Source organism: Zootoca vivipara, chromosome 6, assembly GCF_963506605.1.
Source record: "Zootoca vivipara chromosome 6, rZooViv1.1, whole genome shotgun sequence".
Taxonomy (NCBI): Eukaryota; Metazoa; Chordata; class Lepidosauria; order Squamata; family Lacertidae; genus Zootoca; species Zootoca vivipara.
Genome location: NC_083281.1, coordinates 10,142,874 through 10,160,742, shown reverse-complemented (window position 1 = coordinate 10,160,742; position 17,869 = coordinate 10,142,874). Strand labels below are relative to the sequence as shown.

Here is a 17,869-nt window from a genome sequence, read left to right as displayed (position 1 = left end):
GTGAAATGCATAACTTCTGGTAAATGAGCCACCATAACCACTAGAGAGCCGTGAAAAATTGTGTCCCGGATTTTTTAGATTCGTCTTCTCGTGTACTATCTGTGGGATGTAAAACTAGGTGCAGTCAAGTCACAATATTTCCTAGAGTGACCACATGGAGGGACACCTGACCTTCCTGCCTGACTTCCTGCCACTGATCTGGGACGGACTTCCTCTGCATGTAATAGAGATGGGCGTTACCTGTCCAGGTAAAATATAAGGACAGGGCAGCGGCCATGTTCTCTCTCTTCTGACTACACACTCAAGCTGACCACATCTTAGTGAGAGATTCTCTCTTGGCTTCCAGCCAAGAGAGGATAAAATGGAGTCTCAATCCATATGATTGGACTCCACATGTATATATATTACTTTTCTAAGCAATCCTGCCTTTTGAGATTGTGCTGTTAACTCAGGATGTCTAATGAGTAAACTATTTCATACTTTTAAAGAGCACTGTGTTGTGTCTTTTCTTTTAAGAGGGATTCAAGGGAAAAGTACCAGGAATATATATATATTATTCTAGAGGCTTTAGCAAGCCTGAGCAACCGTTTCTGCTGTGTCTCAAAGGGGAATGTAACTCTGCTAAGTTTGAAGCTTGCTAACGCAAGCTAGGATAGGATATATTAAACAATATCTCCTCATCCACATCCCTGAAGATTCCCACACTATCTGAAACCAAAGGGACACATCGCTTACCCTGATGTGATTTTACTTTTTTAAAACTCTCCCACCCCACTATTAGTGGTTCATGCAAACCGCTCTTCTGCTTTTTGTATGGTAGAGGTAGGGGGCCCTGGGGGTGCATTTGTGGAAGCAAGTAGGTGAGCCCCCCCCCCCAAAAAAAGTTTGGGAACCGTTGCTCTACATTGTTATATTTGGATGAACCTAACATTTCCCAATTCCCATGACAGTTATGGTTTCTCGAGTCTTCTCCAAGGGAGCGATAGGAATACCTAGATGTGGACAAGGCCAGTATGTGGCTCCAAATCAAAGTGGCGCAGACTGTGGGGTGTAAAATCACAGAAAGCAGTCAAATACAACACTTCCTGTTTGCCCAGAGTGGACACACAGGGAGATGTTGCTCCAACCAGGAGGACTTCCTGTGACACCTGGTCTGGAGCCTCCCCCCCCGTGTGTGACCAGGTAGATGGGTGTGACCCTAAAAAGGTAAAGGACCCCGGACAGTTAAATCCAGTTGCAGATGACTCTGGGGTTGCACTCATCTTGCTTTACAAGCCAAGGGAGCCGGCATTTGTCCGCAGAGTTTTTTCCAGCAGGACTAAGCTGCTTCTGGCGCAATGGAACACTGAAACCAGAGCAGCGCACAGAAACGTTTACCTTCCCGCCGGAGCGGTACCTATTTATCTACTTGCACTTTTTGACGTACTTTCGAACTGCTAGGTTGGCAGGAACCGGGGACCAAGCAATGGGAGCTCACCCCGTCACAGGGATTCGAACCGCCGACCTTGTGATCGACAAGCCCAAGACGCTCAGTGGTTTAGACCACAGTGCCACCCGCATCCTAGGTCCTAGGTATGACCCTAGGAGACCCCATAAAAGGGCTGGTCACGCAGCCATCTTCCTTCTCTAGCTTCTCTTGCTGCTGTTCTCGTGATGTATTTTTGCTGTCTGCTGGCTCTCAGCCAGCAGCACGTGGGCTCAAACCCCATATGAGATAAACTCACACTCTCTTTTGTAACTACAAGCTAAAGCCTGCCTTCAGGATCATACTGTGAACTGAATGTAAGTAAACATCTTATCATTACAGTCATACCTCGGTTTAAGTACAGCTCGGTTTGAGTATTTTCAGTTTAAGTACTCCGTGGACCCGTCTAGAATGGATTAATCCACTTTCCATTACTTTCAATGGGAAAGCTCGCTTCAGGTTAAGTACGCTTCAGGTTAAGTACGGACTTCCGGAACCAATTACTGTACACTCATACCTCGGGTTAAGTACGCTTCAGGTTGAGTACTCCGCGGACCTGTCTGGAACGGATTAATCCTCTTTCCATTACTTTCAATGGGAAAGTTCGCTTCAGGTTAAGTATGCTTCAGTTTACGTACTCCACGGACCATCTGGAACGGATTAATCCACTTTCCATTACTTTCAATGGCAAAGTTTGCTTCAGGTTAAGTACGCTTCAGTTTACATACTCCACGGACCATCTGGAACAGATTAATCCACTTTCCATTACTTTCAATGGGAAAGTTCACTTCAGGTTAAGTACGCTTCAGGTTAAGTACAGACTTCCGGAACCAATTGTGTTTGTAAACCGAGGTACCACTGTACTTTTAAAAGAAGTCTGTTGTGTCCTTATTGTTTTAAGAGCGAATAAAGGGGAATTTACCAGGATCAAACCCAATCTGGACAAGCCAGATTGGACTGCTTAAGTAAAGAGATTCGAAGGAATCTACCAGCTAGTTTCCTGCCGTATACCGGGGAATGTACTCTGCTACTGACTCACTAGCGTGAGTGAGGAAGGGAATTATTTAATCAATATATCCTCTCCTACTATCCACAACATTCCCACACAGACCTCCGATATGGGTAGGTATCTTATAACAACCCAATGCCTCTCCCTTCTTGCCACCCCCAGCTAGCAGCAAATTTCTGCAACGATTGAACAGTGCATCGTATTTAGTGGGGCAGATTCTCCTCCTTTCGGGCAGGGACCCCCAAGTCAGGGAGAGACCTGGACAACGGAACAGGGGGATGGAGGGTGGGTGGGTGGGAGCAGGAAGCAGCAGGCACAGGGGGGGGATTGAAGCAGGTAAACATGTTTGACTTACTGATGGATGGCTTGGAGGAACTTACGCTGGTGTTTCCGTACTTTGGCATGGTCAATCTTCCTCACCAGCTTGGTGTGCTTGTAGATCAGCCACGTTTCCCTGAGTACGTTGGCGGCAGAATTCTTCACCTGGGGGGTTGAGGAGGGAAGGGGTTAAGGGGGAAAGAAGAGGAGATGGGCATCAGACAGGCGGGAGAAGCCTGAGGGGTGAGCGGCGCTCTTCCAAAGAATAGGCTCTTTGGAGTTCGTGACGTCACAGTCTCTTACCAATCCTACCTTGCTCCCATTGTGATAGCTCTCAATTATCACCAACCAATCCAAGTTTGACCCCATGGAGGTTTGTTTGTGATGATGCTAAGTTGCACCCCTGTCTTAAGAAAGCTTAACTATTCGGTCTTTTAGTGTGGCAGCATCTACACTTTGGAACTCCCTGCCTTTGGATATCCCTGTACCCATTTTGGAGCCTGCTAAAGAGATTTTTGCCATCCAGATATTTAGAAAGGTGGTGCAAGTTTTAATCTGTTTTTACTTTATTTATAACTTTTTGAAAGTCTTAAATCATTGCTATTGATTTTCCTTATCGGACGTGTGTGTGTGTGTGTGTGTGTGTGTGTGTGTGTGTGTGTGTGTAAAAACCACTGTGAAGTTTTTTTAAAAAAACAATTAAGCGGTGCATGCATATTATGAAATAAATAATATTACTGTTTTCACAGTAATTCTTGATTCTCTGAATGGCCGCTACAAGGAATTACCTTTGGAACAGCAATCCTGTGAGTTTTATAAAACGGCGGTAGTGGAGGTTGTTCCTTGCATTATCCTCTAAGTAAAGATCTTCCGTGTAGAGACCCATTGAAATTCATGGTCCTCAGGTTCTCATGCCCATTGAATTCAATGGGTCTACTCTGAGTATGACCAGCGTTGGAGATGACCCGCGGAAAATGGATTGGCCCAAGTTATTCCTGTCCATGTCCTTCGATGGGTTTACTCTTGAGCAGGACAAGGGTTGACTACCACCCACACTCCGCCTATGTTGAGGATCGGGGCTGAGGGTGCTGCACTTCTTACCCGCTTTGATAGCTGTGTATCCATCATGAAGTTGTGGACGTGCTTTTCCGCTTTGGTCAGTTCGAGCTTCCGGGCGACGACGGCAACCACGAGAGCTGTACAGCCCGCCCCCTGCAAGACGAGGAAGAGGGTGGGTTAGAATAGGGACAGCCAAACCGGTTGGATGCCTGCCTGTCAAAGGAGAAGGGAGAAGTGAGCCATATCCAAGGACACTGCAGTGTGCTCCATATTTTCATTTAAGTTAGTAACACGCCACTCAATTACCAAAATCTCTAAGGGGTGGACTTTTATTTCTAAGCAGTGGTTCATAGTCTGGGAACAATTCTGGCTTCTAGCAGAGGAGGAGGCCCAAGAGGCAGCAATGAGTTCGGCTGCTGAAGAATCCAGGGGGTCTCCCCCTCCTGCTGCAACTAGCTCTCCTTCCCCCGGTCTCCCAGGGCACTCCGTAAAATGAACGGAGCGCGTTAGAGCTCAGATGTACACCAGATCCAGGGCAGATCTACATACATGGTTTTTAATGTTAAGGAAGCGTTATGGAATGGTTTTGATACCTATATGGAGACATGACGTCCTACTTTTAACATTCATAGGGCGTTATTAAAATGTGACACTAGAGGGTGTTGGAGAGCAAACAGCAATGGCATTTGGGAAACAGCATTTTGACGGAAGGAAGGAAGGAAGGAAGGAAGGAAGGAAGGAAGGAAGGAAGGAAGGAAGGAAGGAAGGAAGGAAGGAAGGAAGGAAGGTTTTAAAAAAATAATCCAATTTACAAGTATGCCCTGTGATGTTATTTATGCATGCCACTACTGCTGCCCATGTTTTGTTAGCCCAAAAATGGAAAACGAGCGAGGTCCCAACCAAAGAATAAGAATGGCAACTTAAACTGATGGAATATGCGCAGCTTGCGGACCTAACGTATAGAAAAAGAGAACAAGAAGAACATTCATTTAAAGAAGATTGGAAAATGTTTATTGAATATATGGGGGAAAATTGTGTACACTTGAAGACGCTGGCAGCATTAAGAGAAATCCAGCAGTGTTTTGATGGAAGTAATAATGGAATACTGAATGGTTTAGTTTATATAACATATGCAGGGATTTATGCTATGCAAAATGAACCATGGAAAGAGAAGAAGGGAAGTCATTGGTATTTTAAGGTTGTTTAAATGAATATTCTAAATTGTAAAACAGAAAATTTAATAAAAATTATTTAAACAAAAACAATCCATTTTACAAGTATGCCCTGTGACGTTTTAGAACGGTATATCTAATGACACGTCAGTGTCAATCCAGCCTCAGTTTGCAACTGCTTGAGAAAAACCCTGGAGAGGGTTTAGATCAGGCATCCCCAAACTTCGGCCCTCCAGATGTTTTGGACTACAATTCCCATCATCCCTGACTACTGGTCCGGTTAGCTAGGGATCATGGGAGTTGTAGGCCAAAACATCTGGAGGGCCGCAGGTTGGGGTGCCTGGTTTAGATGGTTGTGGGAAGGTGGGGGCCTTCATTTCTTGCAACTGCCCCATTGGGGCAAGACCTACTGGGGAGAGCTGCTTGGATCATCAAGCCTGCACTTTTTTGAATAAAGAGTTAACTTCACAGACACCATGTTGTTGTTCTTTAAATCGCTGGCCTACACCTGAAATTAAAGCAAGGCAGTCTCTGAAAGGCAATCTGAAAGGCATGGCATGAAAGGAAAGAGGTATAGGGAGGGAAGAGGAAAAAAGAAGACTTACAAGCCGAAAGGCAGAACACACAGGGAAGGAAGAGCAGGGAAAGATACAGGTGGCAGAGTTGTACCTTACCATAATCCCAGTGAGCAGGCAGACTCCTTTCCCGCAGTAAGTGTGCGGGACCATGTCCCCGTAGCCGATGGAGAGGAAGGTGATGGAGATCAGCCACATGGCCCCCAGGAAATTGCTGGTCACGTCTTGCTTGTCATGGTATCTGGGCCGAAAAAGAGTAAAAGGAGAGGGGGGGGGGAAGTCTCCATCAAAACCTTCTTGGCTTCTTCCCTTCCGCCCTTGGCTTGCCCCACACATAACCGGAGTGGGTGAGCGTGGGGCTACAGTAGGATCCCCCCCCTTACACAAGTGCCCAATCTCTGCCCACTGCAGGCTGCCACAGAGGATGGAAGAGTTTTGCATTGGACTGGGTGTATTTCAGTTGTAATTGGATGGGAACTTGTTGATTTTGGTTTCTCATTTTAAATTGAGTTCTCCTCATCTGCCCAGCGATATATGTATATCCTCATGAAAGCTGGCCAGCATTTCTGTTGCAAACTTCTCCTAATAATATACAAATGTTTGCATGGGGTTGACTAACAGACACGTTTTCTTGCAAAGCAACGTTTTGTAATATGATCGGACCTCAGGTTATTTTCACCCAAAGCACACACTGCCCTAATTTTTCTGCACAGAATATTCAGTCGGACAACTGCATTGCAAAATCAGATAAGTGTGCAATTCCTGCCCCGTCCCCCTTTGACGGAGAGCTGTTATTTCACATTGCGTATTTGCTCCAGGACTGTGAATGAAGCGTTGGTCTTAGCCAACAGTGGTTTGGAAGTTCAGTTTTGCAGACCCGGGGAACCCCCCCTCCCCGCCTTCCCGCCCATATTTTGCATTGATTCTAAATATGGCTTCTCATTCCATCCCTGTGGCAGCCTCGGAGCATTAGCAGCAGAATTCAAAGTGTCCATTCCTGCATTCTCAAAGCTGTGGTTGCGAGATAGCTCTCTGGGTTTCCAAGCAGAGAACTCCATTGGATGAACACCCGCTAACTTCTTCTTTTTTTGCAGCTCAAAGACTGAAGGGTTTTGTTTGTTTCGTAAAAAAAAAATAAGTCAAGATTCCTCTTTGGGTACAACACTGCTTCCCCCCCCCAATCAGTATGTTTGATTCTTTTACTTCCACTCTCTTTGAAGCTGGATCCTAGGCAAGTTTACTCGAAAGAAAGTCCTACTGTTCCTTCTCCTCCTCCTCAAATTACTGTTTCAATCTGGGTCATCATACGCAAGGGAATATTCCATAAGAAACGTTTCAGCTAGGAATAATAATAATAATAGGTAAAGGTAAAGGGACCCCTGACCATTAGGTCCAGTCATGACCGACGCTGGGGTTGCGCGCTCATCTCGCATTATTGGCCAAGGGAGCCGGCGTATAGCTTCCAGGTCATGTGGCCAGCATGACAAAGCCGCTTCTGGCAAACCAGAGCAGCACACGGAAATGCTGTTTACCTTCCCGCTATAGCGGTTCCTATTTATCTACTTGCATTTTGATGTGCTTTTGAACTGCTAGGTTGGCAGGAGCTGGGACCAAGCAACGGGATCTCACCCCGTCACAGCGATTCGAACCGCTGACCTTCTGATCAGCAAGCCCTAGGCTCAGTGGTTTAGCCCACAGCGCCACCTGGGTCCAATAATAATAATAATAATAATAATAATAATAATAATAATAATAGCCTGTTGGATCAGGCCAGTGGCCCAACAGCATCTTGTTCTCACAGTGGCCAACCAGATGCCCCAATGAGAAGCCTGCAAGCAGGATCCGAGCACCAGATCTGTCTCCCCTCCTGCAGTTTCCAGCAATTGGCATTCAGAAGCATTGCTGCCTGCAGAGCGGTCCTGGCTAGTACAGCCCTCAATAGCCCCCCCTCCTCCATGAATCTGTCCAATATTCTTTTAAAGCCATCCAAGTTGATGGCCGTCACCGCCTCCTGTGGCAGGGAGTTCCACAGGTTAACTGCACTGCGTGAATAAGTTCTCCATCGTTCCTGTCCTGGATCTCCTGACATTCAGCTCCGTCGCATCCCCACAAGGTCAAGTGACCTTTACAGATGCCGTCTCATATATTGTCATCACAATCAAGCCAGGATTGCTGGTGGGGTTGTGAGCTTTGAGGAACATTCTCCCCATCTTTAGCGGAAATTCCCTCAAGTCTCATTATTCTGCCCCCCACAAAATACCAAGAAATCTCTAAAGCCATCAGACCACCTGCTCAGGCTTTCCCTCAACTGAACATGTCACAGAACAGCGGAATCATAGAGATGGAAGGAAGCGCGAGGGTCAACGGCCGGCAATGCAGGAATCTTTTTGCCCAATGTGGGGCTCGAACTCATGACCCGAGATAAAGGTGGCATGAACGCTTGTCACTTTGAAGAGGTTTTGACACTGCTGCAGCTAGGATTTTAGGAGCCCGGCAATGGAAAACCTCGAAAAATCGGCATTCGGCTGTGTGGTAAATAAGAACTTATGGGCTTTAGCTAGGGGGGGGGAGAGGAATACATGCAAACTGTGTGTTTCTTTTGGAAGATCCAGAATGTTTTTAGGTCAAGCTGGAAGGTGTGCAAAGGAGGGTAACCAAGGGTCTGGAAACCATACCTTATGAGGAACGGTTGAAGGAGCTGGGGATGTTTAGCCTGGAAAAGAGGAGACTGAGAGGAGATAGGAGAGCCATCTTCAAATATCTGAAGGGCTGTCACATGGATGATGGAGCAGGCTTGTTTTCTCCTGCTCCAGAGGGTAGGACTCGAACCCATGGCTTCAAGTTACAAGAAAGGAGATTCTGACTAAACATCAGGGAGAACTTTCCGGCAGTAAGAGCCATTTTACAGCGGAATGGTCTCCCTCGGGAGGTAATGGGGTCCCCTTCCTTGGAGGTTTTTAAGCAGAGTTTGGATGGCCATCTGTCAGGGATGATTAAGCTGAGATTCCTGCATTGCAGGGGGTTGGCCTAGATGACCCTCGGGGGTCCCTTCCAACATTACAATTTTAAGATTCTGTGATGTAACACTTCTGGGTTGTTAAGAAAGGCTGCTTTGTTTTGTTTCAACCAGCGGCTGTTGAGTGCCAATCCCGAGCAAACAGACCTACAAGCCAGAAAGGAAAATGGAGAGGGGAAAAAACCCCTGTGAATATTTGTAGGGTCCTGGGGGAGCAGGGAAATGTCAACAACGCTTTGCAAAAAAAAAGAAATAGAAAGAAAAGGGCCTTGCAATTTAACGCTCGACTCAAACGCACACAGCAAATTAGCGCTAATGTGAGATGAGTGGAGTGATACTCGCCAAGGGATTTATTCTGCCGAGCTGAGCGTCACTCCTCTCCGGAGACTGGAGAAAAGCAAAGGAGCGTTTAAAGCTGCGCAGAATAGTTTTGAAGCGCTATGGGGGGATGGGGGAAAGTGTGACTTAATTGCTCGTGGTGCTAATTAGGATTGCTATTGATTCGCTTGAAGGTGGCAACCCTATCAGGGCAGGAGCCCAGGGCTCCTCTCACCAGAGTGGGCAAAGAATGCACCGGCCTTGCAATGTTGCAGAAATGGGGTTGGCATCTGAAACCCTCCCGGCCTCCTCCGTGTCTTGCCAGAGTGTCCCATGCTCTGGTTGTCTCCTGCTTGGACTACTGCAATGCAATCTCTGTGGGGCTACCTTTGAAGGTGACTCGGAAACTACAACTAATCCAGAATGCGACAGCTAGACTGGTGACTGGGAGTGGCCGCCAGGACCATATAACACGGGTCCTAAAGGATCTTCACTGGCTCCCAGCACGTTTCTGAGCACAATTCAAAGTGTTGGTGCTGACCTTTAAAGCCCTGAACAGCCTTGGCCCTGTAAATCTGAAGGAGCATATCCACCCCCATCGTCCAGCCCAGACACGGAGGTCCAGTACCGAGGGTCGTCTGGTGGTTTCCTCACTGCAAGAAGTGATGCTACAGGGAACCAGGCAGAGGGCCTTCTCAGTAATGGCACCCGCCCTGTGGAACGCCCTCCCATCAGATGTCAAGGAAATAAACAACTATCTGACTTTTAGAAGTAGTTACAGGTAGGTAGCCGTGTTGGTCTGACGCAGTCAAAACAAAATAAAAAAAAACCTTCCAGTAGCACCTTAGAGACCAACTAAGTTTGTCATAGGTATGAGCTTTCGTGTGCATGCACACTTCTTCAGATACACTGAAACAGAAGTCACCAGACCCTTATGTATAGTCAGAGGGTGGGGAGGGGTATTACTCGGAAGGGCAGTGGGAATGGGTGATTGGCTGATAGGAGTGGTAAACCTGTTGATGACTGTTAACGACTGCATTTGGTCTTGCAGGAAAAAGCAAGGGCTGAGGTGCTAAAGAAAGCTTGATCATGTATAATGAGATAAGAATCCAGTGTCCTTATTCAGACCAGGTCTCTCCATGGTTTTAAGCTTGGTAATGAGTTGCAATTCAGCAACTTCTCTTTCCAGTCTGTTTCTGAAAATTTCCTGTAAAAAACAGCTACTTTGAGATCTTTTATAGAATGTCCTGGGAGATTGAAGTGTTCTCCTACTAGTTTCTCTGTCTTGTGGTTCCTGATGTCAGATTTATGTCCATTTATCCTTTGGTGTAGGGTTTGGCCTGTTTGTCCAATATAGAGAGCTGAAAGGCACCGTTGGCATTTGATGGCATACACAATGTTAGAAGATGAGCAATTAAATAGTCCTGAGATGGTATGTTTGATGTTGTTGGGGCCAGTGATGGTGTGGTCCGGATGTATGTGGAAGCAAAGTTGGCATCTGGGTTTATTGCAGGCTCTGGTACCAGTGTCCATGTTAAGTCTGGTGGTGGAAAGAGAAGTTGCTGAATTGCAACTCATTATCAGCCCTGAGTGCTCACTAGAAGGACAGATCCTGACACTGAGGCTCCAATACTTTGGCCACCTCATGAGAAGAGAAGACTCCCTGGAAAAGACCCTGATGTTGGGAAAGATTGAGGGCACAAGGAGAAGGGGACGACAGAGGACGAGATAGTTGGACAGTGTTCTCGAAGCTACGAACATGAGTTTGACCAAACTGTGGGAGGCAGTGGAAGACAGGAGTGCCTGGCGTGCTATGGTCCATGGGGTCACGAAGAGTCGGACACTACTAAACGACTAAACAAAAACAAAAAACCAAGCTTAAAACCATGGAGAGACCTGGTCTGAATAAGGACACTGGATTCTTATCTCATTATGTATAAAGCTTTATTTAGCACCTCAGCCCTTGCTTTTTCCTGCAAGACCAATTGCAGTCGTTAACGGTTGTTAACAGTCATCAACAGATTTACCACTCCTATCAGCCAATCACCCATTCCCACCACCCTTCTGAGTAATACCCCTCCCCACCCTCTGACTATACATAAGGGTCTGGTGACTTCTGTTTCAGTGTATCTGAAGAAGTGTGCATGCACATGAAAGCTCATACCTATGACAAACTTAGTTGGTCTCTAAGGTGCTGCTGGAAGGAATTTTTTATTTTGTTTTGACTTTTAGAAGACATCAGAAGGCAGCCCTCTATTGGGAAGTTTTAAATGTTTGAACTGCCTTGGCCCCATATGCCTGAAGGAGCGTCTCCACCCACATTTTTGATGACTATCCTATCTGCTCTCAGTCTCGTCTTTTCCAGGCTAAACATACCCAGCTCCTTCAACTGTTCCTCACAAGGCTTAATTTCTGCACTCCTGATCATCTTGGTTGCCCTCCTCTGTACACCTTCCTGCTCAAACACACACTGAATTTTTTGGGGTGTGTGGAAGCCATGAATGTTTAAAGTGGTGCTTTAAAAGGATTGTATGAATGTGGCCTAAATTAGAAAGGTTCATTCAGTTCAATGAGTGTGACGAGTCTTTAATACAAGGGATCCCTGCTGGATCCAACCACCTGGCAATCCAATATTGTAAATAACTTTTGTTACCCTTGAGGGGGGGACTGAGCTTGCATGCGAGACCTGCTTGTTCCAGCAATTACTATTTGGAGATAGACTGTTCCTGAACAAGGAGGTTCTATTTAGACACCATGGCTACTAGCAGTTGACTCCTCCTCTTCAAAAGTCTACCAATTTCCACTATAATAAGGCCCACAACTATGCTCTCTGAGTTTTGAATTGTTAAATTGTACGGATTTTCCGAAGAGATCGATTCAGCTTGGCAAAATTTTATCCGATCACTTGTGTCTGTAATCAATGCACAAATTGCAGTGTCCCCTGCAAATACCTATCTGCCTGCTGCCCGCCCCAGCACTTCTATAGCTGACTAAAACGGTGGCCACCGCCACACCTTGTGGCACTGAGTTCCGCAGGTGAACTGTGTGGCCTGAGTAAAGAAAGTTCACGGTTTTCAGCAAAACCCTTCAGTGCAAATCTCTGCAGGCAAAAAAGGAAGGGGGTGGGGAGAGAAGGAAAGGAAAAGAAAGAGAATAACCTCCTCCCCGACCTTGGAAAAGAGCTGGCATGGAGCATGGTGGATTTCAGAAGATGCACTGGAAGTTAGCGGATAAGAGAGTGCTCTGGAGTGGCATGCAGGGAGTAAAACTGGGATAGAGGAATGCGAAAATTTGCCCCCGGAAGGGAAAAAAAACTAAAGGAACAGAGAGACCCAGACAAGCCTGACTACGCCAAGCAATGTTAAGAGGAGGAATTTAGGATTGCTGCTTTTTCTTTCTTTCTTTCTTTCTATGCACCCTGCACAGCTCGAGCTAGTGGACCCCCAACCCTTCTCCCTCCCCAGCTCTGCCCCGTAGGTGTATCCAGCTCTCCTTGCCCAGGGAAGGGTAGCGGCGGTTGTGAACCCTTGAACATTTTGCTTGGAACATTGGGAAAGGATGCGAGGGGGTGGCGGGGGAATCTGTAGAGTTGGAAGGGGGACCCCCAGAGGCATCTAGTCCAACCCCCCAACTGCAATGCAGAATGTGCATTGTGGGAAAGCTGGCTGCTTCCCAGGAAAGGACTTTCAACGGCGCTATGTTGCTTTCACTAGATCGCTTTTGCTAGCTTGCAAAGATTCAGTTTAATATCGTTCTCAGTTCCATTATAGTTTAATTGCTTTTTTTCCCCCAACTGCTATCTTCGATAGATATTTAGCTCTCTGCATTTTCTCTGTGTTGGTTTTAATTTCCGTGCGCTAACTAGAGTCCCGGTCCCAGGGGAAAAGGTGGGCTATAAATAATGATGATGCTGCTTTAGTTGCGATTCCTGCATTGCAGGCGGTTGGACTAGATTACCATTGGGGGTCCCCCTTCCAATTCTATGATTTGATGATGATGATGATGATAAACAGGGGTGGCATGATTTAATTCCTGCATTTCCGGGGGTTGGACTAGATGACCCTTGGGGGTACCCCTTCCAATTCTATGATTTGATGATGATGATGATGATGATGATGATAAACAGGGGTGGCATGATTTAATTCCTGCATTGCCGGGGGTTGGACTAGATGACCCTTGGGGATCCCCCTTCCAATTCTATGATTCGATGATGATGATGATGATGATGATGATGATAAACAGGAGTGCCAAGATTTAGCCGCCTGGCAGTTCTGTCTCTCCCCCCAACCCCCGAAATCTGTGATTCCTGCATGGCAGGGGTTGGACTAGATGACTCTAAGGGTCCCTTCCGACCCTGCAGCTCTATGATTCTGTGAAAAGCGGGCATCACTGGGCCAGGAAGGGATCGAAGTCTCCTCTGGCTCTCCTCTGGCAGTGGGTGTGCATGTGTGCTTGAATCACGCAGCCTTCTCGGTTCCCTTCACGGGTGAGTGTGGCCTGACTCACTGCTTCCTCGTGCAGAGAAAACCAGCAGCCCCGAAAAAAATCCATGGCACGGCTGAGCTCCTGAAGCCCAGGGGCGCTTCTCCATCTTGGCATCTAAGGGGGTTCTTCCTCAGCCACCAGCCACCCATCCTGCTGCACCAAGAAGAGAACGAGGGTGCAGGAGACAGGCTCCCCCCCCCCTCGCTCCCCTCTCAAGGTTGAACGCCGGCCTGGCAGTGTGATAAATTTCCAGGAAATGACATCGACGCCTCGGGACAGCTTAAAGGCTGAGGATTTATGGGGGCACCAGCTTCTGTGGACGAAAGGCCACTTTGTCGGAGGTGGGATGGGTTTGGAGGAGGTGGGCAGGAAGGGGAAACTGGGTTTTAGCCAATGTTTGCCATGCTCAGAGTAGGCCCATTGAAATTGAGGGACGTGACTACTCTTCCCCTCCTGCAGTTTCCAGCATCTGGTATTCAGGGCTCAGACGCTGGGCATAGCATTGCCATCATGGCAAGGAGCCAGCAATTGCCATCTCCTGCTCTGTGATTCCCCCCCCCTAATCCTCTTTTCATAGACTCGTAGAGTTGGAAAGGATCCCAAGGGCCTTCTAGTCCAGGCATCCCCAAACTTCGGCCCTCCAGATGTTTTGGACTACAATTCCCATCATCCCTGACCGCCGAGACCACATAACACTGGTCCTGAAAGACCTACATTGGCTCCCAGTACGTTTCCGAGCACAATTCAAAGTGTTGGTGCTGACCTTTAAAGCCCTAAATGGCCTCGGTCCAGTATACCTGAAGGAGCGTCTCCACCCCCCATTGTTGTGCCTGGACACTGAGGTCCAGCACCGAGGGCCTTCTGGCGGTTCCCTCACTGCGAGAAGCAAAGCTACAGGGAACCAGGCAGAGGGCCTTCTCGGTAGTGGCGCCCGCCCTGTGGAATGCCCTCCCACCAGAGGTCAAAGAGAACAACAATTACCAGACCTTTAGAAGGCATCTCAAGGCAGCCTTGTTTGGGGAAGCTTTTAATCATAGAATCATATAATCATAGAGTTGGAAGAGACCACAAGGGCCATCCAGTCCAACCCCCTGCCGAGCAGGAAACAGCATCAAAGCATTCTTGACATATGCCTGTCAAGCCTCTGCTTAAAGACCTCCAAAGAAGGAGACTCCACCACACTCCTTGGTAGCAAATTCCACTGCCGAACAGCTCTTACTGTCAGGAAGTTCTTTCTAATGTTTAGGTGGAATGTTTAGGTGGAATGTTTGATGGATTTCTGTATTTTAATATTTTGTTGGAAGCCGCCCAAAGTGGCTGGGGGAACCCGGCCAGATGGGCGGGTTATAAATAATAAATTATTATTATTATTATTATTATTATTATTATTATTAGTCCTCTTAGCTAGGGATCATGGGAGTTGTAGGCCAAAACATCTGGAGGGCCGCAGTTTGGGGATGCCTGTTCTAGTCCAACCCCCTTGCAATGCTGGAATCTCAGCAAAAAGCATCCGCGACAGATGGCCGTCCCACCTCTGCCTATAAACCTTCAAAGGAGGAGAGCCGAACACCTCCCAATGGCAACCGTTCCACTGTTGTACAGCCCTTGCAGTCAGAAAGTTCTCCCTGATGTTTAGCTGGAATGTCTTTTCTTGTAACACGAATCCCTTGCTTTGGTCCTGCCCTCCAGAGCAGGGGAAAAGAAGCTTGCTCCCTCTTCCATGTAACAGCCCTGCAGATATTTGAAGATGGCCATTGTATCTCCTCCCAGCCTCCTCTTTATTGGGCTACCTTGGGTATCATTCCCTCAACCGTTCCTCATAAGGCTTGGTCTCCAGACCCTTGATCATCTTAGAATCATAGAATCATAGAGTTGGAAGAGACCACAAGGGCCATCCAGTCCAACCCCCTGCCAAGCAGGAAACACCATCAAAGCATTCCTGACATATGGCTGTCAAGCCTCTGCTTAAAGACCTCCAAAGGAGGAGACTCCACCACACTCCTTGGCAGCAAATTCCACTGCCGAACAGCTCTTACTGTCAGGAAGTTCTTCCTAAAGTTTAGGTGGAATCTTCTTTCTTGAAGTTTGAATCCATTGCTCCGTGTCCGCTTCTCTGGAGCAGCAGCCACCCTCCTCTGCACACCTACCAGTTTGCCAACATCCTTCTTAAATGGTGGCACCCAAAATTGCACCCAGGATTCTAGGTGTGGTCTGACCAAGGCAGAATAGAGCAGTACTGTTTCTTTCCTTGATCTGGAGACTTGACTTCTCGTTATACAGCCCAGAATAGCATTCACTTTTTTTGCTGCTGCATCACACTGTTCACTCATATTCAGCTTGTGGCCCACTAAGACCCCAGATCCTTTTCACAGGTACAGCCAGGAATCCCCCATCCTGTATTTGTGCACCTGGTTCTTCCAGATGGATAAGACCGAAGAAATATATCCTCTCTTAGCTTCTATACACATCCCTACAGCCAGCCAGGCAAGAACACCGGAGGGAGGGAGCGAAGCAGTGGTGAGTGATTAGAGCGGTCCGAGGAGAGGAGGATGTGGCCTGGAGGGAGTCCTGAGGGTCAGACAGAGAGGCACTTGTCCCCCAGGCCTAAGGTTCGCTGCCCTTGCAGTAAGGTTTCCTAAGCTGATGGAAATCTATCATTATCTAGTGTTCTGAAAGGTTTCATCATGATGCAGTTTTGAAGGGAGAGGGTCTGGGACAGATCCTTCAATGCACACTTGCACACATCACAAATGAGGGAGATGGGGCCGTGCAAAATTTAGACGCGAAGGCCAACAAGGGCAAGATCTTGCATGCATGCGTTGTTTCCTCTTGAGAAAGAAAGACAGGTCTTCTAGGAATGCAAACATCGTAAGATGGGAGGGGGTGGCCGGTGAGAATTTTGGAAGATATAAAGCTTTGGGGAGGAGTAGATTCTCTGGACGGGAAGGTTGAGGTGGTGAAATGAAGAGGAAGGAAGGAAGGAAGGAAGGAAGGAAGGAAGGAAGGAAGGAAGGAAGGAAGGAAGGACATATGGATGGATGGATGGATGAATGAATGAATGGATAGATCAGGCATCCCCAAACTGCGGCCTTCCAGATTTTTGGCCTACAACTCCCATGATCCCTAGCTAACAGGACCAGTGGTCAGGGAAGATGGGAATTGTAGTCCAAAACATCTGGAGGGCCAAAGTTTGGGGGTGCCTGGGATAGATGGACGAAGCGTCCTTCCGAAAGCTAGATTAGCTTTGGGATTCTGTTCAAAGTTCGCAACCACCAGCAGCACCCAGGGTTTCCTCTTCCCCTGACCCCCCCCCCCCACAGCCGACACCCCCAAACTGCCAATCCCGCAAGCTGCAGCTAATCTTAAATTCTGAGCAAGTCTAGGCCTCCGTGCAAGGGTTGCATCTACCCGGCTGCTAGCCAATCGGAACTCACAGTTTGTCCCTACGAGAAGCGCACAGCGGTTTCGAGAGGAGGGAAAACAACAACAACAACAATAGCACGTTATTGAGCAGTTTCCAGGCCGGAGGAAAAAACAGGGCAAAAGGTCCAGAAAGCAAACAACACACACGAATGGCACAGAGACGAACGCGGGGGGGGGGGGGCTGCTGGAAAGTGTGGGGTGCCCCCCTGGGTCCGACACAGCCGAGGGAAAAGCCCAGATCTGGCACAACGAGGGAGGGATGAATCTGTTTCTGTTTTCCCTCGATTTCTCCCAAGTCTTAAGCTCAGTTCTCCAAGCATTTGATGCCTGAGTTGCGTGCTTCCAGGACCTTATTCCTGTGACCATAATCAGATTCAACTGTTTTTAATCAGATGTCAAACAGATAAACAATAGATGACTTTTGGAAGACATCTGAAGACAGCCCTGCACAGGGAAGATTTTAATGTTTGAGCTTTTATTGTGTTTCTAATATTTTGTTGGGAGCTGCCCAGAGTGGCTGGAGAAACCCAGTCAGATGGGTGGCTAATAATAATAATAATAATAATAATAATAATAATAAATTTCTGAATATTGAATGGCTGGCACCTGCCCTGGAACCTGCTGGTGAAGGGCAGGAAAATAAATAAATACTACTAATATACTGCTAGTAGTAATAGTTTTTTTAAATCTTGTTTTTAATGCCCCCATGGCAATTTGCCAATACCCTAGGGCAAATTTCTCCTCATACACATTTTCTTAAATGAAATTTTTGCCTGATCCAGAAACGTTTTTGAGAGGACTTTCCTGCAATATTAATGCATCTTATTTATTATTTTCATTAACTTTTTCTTCCCCCCCCCTTTTGCAGGCATTACTTGGCTGGAGAGCTTTGCTGCAAAACTGCGATAAGTGCAAATTTTGAAGGATAGTTCTGTGCTCATGTTTGCTTACTGTTTCCAAAAGGGTGAATTAGATATAGGCTTGCATTAAAAGCCTAACAGCACCAAAATTCCCTCCCCTGACCCGCTC

The 17,869-nt window shown here is 47.2% G+C and overlaps 1 protein-coding gene across 2 annotated transcripts in view; it reads right to left on the bottom strand.

The window, feature by feature from the left end:
* Nucleotides 1–17,869, bottom strand: part of KCNN1 (potassium calcium-activated channel subfamily N member 1) — a 68,754-nt gene that overhangs the window by 12,136 nt on the left and 38,749 nt on the right. The window contains exons 4-6 of one of the 2 annotated variants that reach the window (XR_004692861.2): nt 5,698–5,839; nt 3,894–4,004; nt 2,855–2,957 (exon numbers count right to left, since the gene is read on the bottom strand). Coding sequence is in view for 1 of the 2 variants with exons in the window: in XM_035120689.2 (XP_034976580.1) it covers nt 2,830–2,957; nt 3,894–4,004; nt 5,698–5,839 (381 nt within the window). In the remaining variant the exon portion in view is untranslated. Of the gene's footprint in view, nt 1–2,829; nt 2,958–3,893; nt 4,005–5,697; nt 5,840–17,869 lie in introns of both variants that reach the window. The other variant, XM_035120689.2, reaches the window with a different exon arrangement.